Raw genomic sequence first — 6,000 nt, 5'->3', positions numbered from 1 at the left:
ATTTTTATTTTTGTACTGGCTTTCTTCCTTCATCCTTTTAAACCTTTACAGGTCAATTATGGACTTCTTTTACTTCCACTGGCCTAGCTTCAGCCCTTTTAACTAGCCCGGTTTCTGTCTTGCCTCTTTGTACTTCTGCTGGACTGGCTTCAGCCTCCTTAAACTCAAGTGGCTTTTCCTTAGCCACTTCAACCTTTACAGGTTCTATCTCCCACTATAGGGCATTGGAATTTCTTCTGGTTCCTTGTACCTCGACAGATCCCTGCTGGCTTTCTCCAGCCTTTGCCGCCTCTCTGGACTATCCGTGACTTTTCAGTGGTATTACGTTCCAGCCTACCTTGGCATCACCTATCTCTCTACGCAGTTTAAGCATTCTGATCTCCCTTTCTTGCCATTGTCTTTGGAAAGCTGCAGATGTCTACTGCCATCTGACAAAACAACCTCAGCCTCCAGAAACACTGCTCTTCCAAGAGGACTTGGGATCTGCACATCGGGTTTGCTTCTCTAGCTAGCTTCTCACAGGTTTAATTCTTTTCAAACTGTCTCTAAATCTTTACGGTCCCAAAGTTTCCTCATTGCTTTTCAATTGCCGGAACTATCTCTGCTATTCAATCCCTGAACTTACTCTGCTTTTCAATCCTTGAACTATCTCTGCTTTTCAATCCCTGAACTCACTCTGCTTTTCAATCCCTGAAGACTCCTCACTGTTTTATGTGGGATTACCTCCTGCAACCTGGAACCATCTGCAGCTCGCCTTGCTGCTGCTGCTTCTCTCTTTGCTGTTGTTCTCCCCTCTTCATAGCAACCTTTTGCAATATATAAATGCACAAGGTGGTTGACTGATTGGTTGAGTGCTGCTACAGCTGGCAATTATGTCAACTTTGCCTGTGATGACACTTGTCAGAATGTGCAGGCACTAGGGTTTGCTGTAGATGGCCAACTTGTTCCTTGTCTGCGGTTCAACCTAAGGCAGCTATGGTGGTACCCATCCTCATCTTGAGAGTTTCATTACTTCCTAGTCCACAAACTAGCCACTCAACACAAGTACTCCCATTAAACTCCTTTCCTGTAGGAAGTAATAAAGCAGCAGTGAATATTGAGTATTATTTGATGCCCCTATTTATGACTTTTAATTTGCCCCATGAATTGCAGTACAATCTTTTCCTTCCCCCAATGGCAAGGTTCAGGATGCCCAGGAAACCCAAGCATGTGATGTCGAATTTAAATGCTGGTCAAAACACGAATTGAAACATGCTTGAATTAAACCCCAAGTTGATGTTTTGAAGTCGAACGGATGGGCTGAAATTTCGGTTGATTTAACAACCCCCTGAACATCAATGCACCCACTCTTTACATTAAACCCACCCCCCCCCCCACCCCCAATTAACTTTGCTTGTTTTCTAGGTTCTTTACTGATACTTCACTGCTACTTTATCCCTTTCCTCTATAGTGAAGGCTGATACCAGTTAATTATTTAACAAGTCTGCCATTTCCTTATTTTCAATTACAATCTCACCTGTGTCTGTCTTTAAGAACATTTCTGCCAGGTTTTGAACCAGAGACCAGGGTGAAATTTTGAAGGGGGTGCAGGAGCAGAAAGATTTGGGTGTATATGTGCATAGATCATAGAAGGTGGCAGGACAGATGGAGAGAGAAGTTAATAAAGCAAAAAGTATCCTGGGCTTTATTAATAGGGGCATAGAGTACAAGAGCAGGGAGGTTATGCTAAATTTATATAAGACACTCGTTAAGCCTCAGCTGGAATATTGTGTACAGTTCTGGGCCCAACATTATAGGAAGAATGTGGATACATTGGACAGAGTGCAGAAGAGGTTTACAAGAATGGTTCCAGGGATGAGAAACTTCAGCAAGAGGATAGATTAGAGAGGTTGGGACTTTTCTCCTTGGAGAGAAGGCTAAGAGGAGATTTGATAGAGATGTTCAAAATCATGAGGGGGCTGGACAGGGTAGATAGGGAGAAGCTGTTCCCGCTCCTAAAAGGATCAAGAACGAGAGGGCACAGATTTAAAGTGATTTGCAAAAGAAGCAAATGTGACGTGAGAAAGATTTTTTCACACAACAAGTGGTTCGGGTCTGGAATGCACTGCCTGGAAGTGTGGTGGAGACAGGTTCAATCGAGGCATTCAACAGGGCATTAAATGATTATTTGAATAGAAACAATGTGCAAGGTATGGGGAAAAGGCAGGGCAATGGCAGTAGGCCATAATGCTCATTTGGAGAATCGATGCAGACACAATGGGCTGAATAGCCTCCTTCTGTGCCATTAAAATTCTGTGATTCTGTCACCTTTTGCATGTTAGGCAACACGATAACTGCTACAAGCTATGAATTTGATCTATCGACAAGTGATCGGATTTAGCTAGAGCCTTAAACTAGAGCCGTGCTCATTTCCAAAGAAACATATGAACCGAGTGTTTCACCTGTTGCTGTTTCCAGTTACCCATTGGGAATGTGATGAATGTATTTGCTTTAGCAAACATGGCATCAGTCTCTTGCTTACTCATGAACTGCAAATTGATGTTGCTGACATCCACTGTTACAACCTGGATGGATCTGGAGGCAAAGATGTTCAGGGCAATATACTAACTTTCTCGTTGCCCTGCCAGCTGTGGCAATGTTTAGAGATCTGATTGCAGGAGGCAGCACAGGTCTGTGACAGCCTCCCTGATTAAGTAGAACCTCCTTATGTATTTGCTGCTCTGAGAAGTGCACGTATGTTACTCTGAATCTATTATCCATGTAATAGAGGATAAGGATTTCCACAATCTCGCACCATATGGTCCTTATGCATGTTGCTGATACTCCTCTTCCTCTAGTCAGAATAAGTGGTCAGAAAGAGTTCCCGTTTTCAGAAGAAGAGGGTTGCCAGTACTTGCTCCCAACTTTAAGCTTCCTGAATGTTGTCCACCCGCTGCAACAAAGAAAACTCAACAATTCTGCACCCAAAAACAATTCAGAAATAACAGCAAGTTGTCTGACAAACATCATAGCAATTTAAATTAGAGCAGGCTATAGTGTTCCTTTAATACCATTGCAACTAGACATTTCAATTGTATGAAAATGTCTCCCATGTGCTAATCATCCATGTAAACATATTTATCAGGCCTCTGCATGTTCCAGCAGGATTACCTATTGTTTATTTCAAGGCACGCCTAAAAATGGCAAGGGGCAGGCCTCTAGCAATAAGTCGGCAATATTTCTTTCAATTTTCAGTCTACTAGCATTGTATGTAGACAAATGGAGAAAAGGGAACATGAAAGTTCATCTAAGATGTCAGTCATTGCTCCAGAAGTTGTTTTGCTGTAAAAAATGTCACCCATAAAGATTCGTGAAGGTTTAAAATATGTTGATTTATTATCAATTAATTAATCTATTAAATCCAAGTTACACACAGAGAAGCCATTTGGTAAAGCTCTTGCTGTTTCATTGTTTTAGGCTAATTTCTAACTGTAATTATATTAGTGACTTGAGTAACTGAAAGGCATTAATCGTTTCTTATATATGCTAAAACTCTATAATGAAACAACAATTGACCTGGTAGAATTTTCAAAAAGTAATTTCTATAAGTTTTTTCCAAGACCTATGCTGTGTCAAGTCACTCCTGCTTGCCAAACAAATCTTCTATGAAAGCTATATAGTTGATGCTCGTCACTTGCTTAGTTGGAAACTCTCCGCTCCCGGTTTTGTTAAGCTGAAACAACAAACAGCAGGAAGGAAACTTAGTTCAGCTTCTACATAGGAATCCAGGAATTCAGCAGGCAGTTATACAGTCTGTGCACCCCTATCCTGGTCAGACCTTTGCTCTAAATCACACCAATTTTCCTTCAATTTTAGGTGTTGAGTATGGATGAGTCCATCACGTCAACACCAGTGCATAGGAACAGAACTCCTCTTCAATCAGTATGAAAGCTGCAGGTCCCATCCCAAATTCTGAGGATGGGTAATTTAAATAGTTGGGGCAAGATGCTCAAATCTGTTGAGTCCTTTGTCTGGGAACTATGACCATCCCAAGGGCTTCAACAGAATGCGCTCATGCTCTCAGCTGGTGAGAGGCCCATCAAGGCTTTATGAGCATAATGGGCTTTTGGTAGCCTCGGAACTTATGCAAAGATACTTTCTTGACGTAGGGGAAGCAGGTGAAGTACTCACACTCTCCCCCTCCCCCACTAAAACATACTGCACATTTCAAATGGGGCAAATTCCAGCACCCATCAGGCGATCTGCCCATTCTCCACCCTAGGACTTGGTTACAATTTTGGCCACTGCTTTCCTTTGTACAAAGTGACAAGGCAGAGAGATGTTATACTAAGAATCATAGATAGAGGTACCATCATCGGTGCACTCTATAATTGACAGCCTAGTGGGTAAGATGCAGAGGAGAAAATCTGCAAGGCAATTAAAGAGAGGTGCGAAACTACAGATTAGTTATAATGGGTGACTTTAATTATCCTAATATAGACTGGGATGGAAATAGTGTGCATAGTAAGCGATGGAGGCGGTGGTGGGGAATGGTGGGGAACAGTTTCTGAAGGGTGCTCAGGAGAATTTGCTAGGTCAGTGTGGAGACCCCATTGGGGGGGTTGTGCAGGAGTGGGCGCAGACCCGATCGGGACCCCCAATTGGGTCTGCGCCGCCATTTTACCCGCCCAGCATGACGCACGCCCGGAAGCGCTGTGCACTGTGTGGGTGGGGGGGTGGTCACAGAGGTGCCTCAGGGAGATAAGTTTTAAGTTTTAAAAGTTTTAATAAAGAAGAAAAAAAAATTTAAGATATGTCCCCTCATGTGACAGTGTCACATGAGCTGTGACATATCAATGAACTTTAATGAAAAAACGTATTTAATTTATAAACCCTTCATGAAATCTCATCCCGCTATGGATGAGATTCCATGAAAAATGTGAAGGCCGCCTGGGCTCTTCGCTTGCCCGCCAACCTTAAGATTGGACGGGCAGCTTTCTCAATAGCCTTAATTAGTTAATTAATGGCCATAACAAGCCTTTGACAGTTCGGCGGGTGCGCATTCGACTTGGCTGCGTGCCCACCGAACTGAAAATCTAAATGACGCATGCCCAATGTCACCCGGAGTCATTTTAGGCCTCAGCGAGCGGGCCCCACCCCCGCTCGCCAAGCAGAAAATTCTCCCCTATGAATCTGGCCCAATAAGGAAGGAAGCATTGCTGCTTTGGTTCTGGGGAATGGAGTGGGTCAAGTGGATCAAGTGCCAGAGGCCAACATTTAGGGGACAGTGATCATAGTATCATAAGGTTTAGGTTAGTTATGAAGCCATCGAGGATAACAGTATCTTCCTACCTGATGGGCCTTCTCAAATCCCACTTCACCTTCATGCTGCAATATGTCACTAATAATCCATTTACCCCACTAGTATCCCTTCTGGATCATAAAATAAGCAGTAGCCACACAGCTGACACAATATGACTGAAATTATCAAGAGAAATAAGTGGGTCCTCAAATTATAGCATTGGATATTAGCCTATACGTGCTTAATGCATTTGCATGGAATTCTTTGCTCTTAACAAACTTATTGAGTGTTTGCATGCTGGTAACCCACAGCATAATTTAAAGGGGTTGATATTGTGCATTATTCAGAATATGTCAGCACCATTTTCCTAGATCCATGACATTATAAATGCAATAGGTCTTAGGAAATGCTTGCCAGTACCCACTTTCCCACCGTGGTGTCCTGTAAAATTTTCATGAAGATGACAGCACTGTGCAACATATCCCACAAACTGAATCCAGACTTTTGCTGATTCTATGGGAAAAATTCTCCCCCCCGTCAGGGGTTTGTGTGGGGGCGGGCGTGAACCCAGTCGGCACCCCCGATCGGGGACGCACCGCCATTTTACATGGGCGGGCCAATTAAGGCTCGCCCAGCGTGACGCTAGCCTGGAAGTGCTGGGCGCTCCCCATGCAGACAGAGGGGGATTCCCTGAGTCATTTCCTGCGCTCTTTCGTGCA

At 43.5% G+C, this 6,000-nt stretch overlaps 1 protein-coding gene across 1 annotated transcript in view; it reads right to left on the bottom strand.

Annotated features, from left to right (window-relative positions):
- Positions 1–3,352: 3,352 nt before the first annotated feature.
- Positions 3,353–6,000, bottom strand: part of efhc2 (EF-hand domain (C-terminal) containing 2) — a 129,200-nt gene continuing 126,552 nt past the window's right edge. The window contains exon 15 of the mRNA XM_078560508.1: positions 3,353–3,712. Coding sequence (XP_078416634.1) covers positions 3,617–3,712 — 96 coding nt within the window. The 3' untranslated portion in view covers positions 3,353–3,616. The remainder of the gene's footprint in view (positions 3,713–6,000) is intronic.

This window comes from Cetorhinus maximus, chromosome 16 (assembly GCF_964194155.1).
Source record: "Cetorhinus maximus chromosome 16, sCetMax3.hap1.1, whole genome shotgun sequence".
In the NCBI taxonomy this organism is placed as follows: Eukaryota; Metazoa; Chordata; class Chondrichthyes; order Lamniformes; family Cetorhinidae; genus Cetorhinus; species Cetorhinus maximus.
Note: the sequence above shows the minus strand (reverse complement) of the source record. Positions and strands in the feature narration are given on the sequence as shown.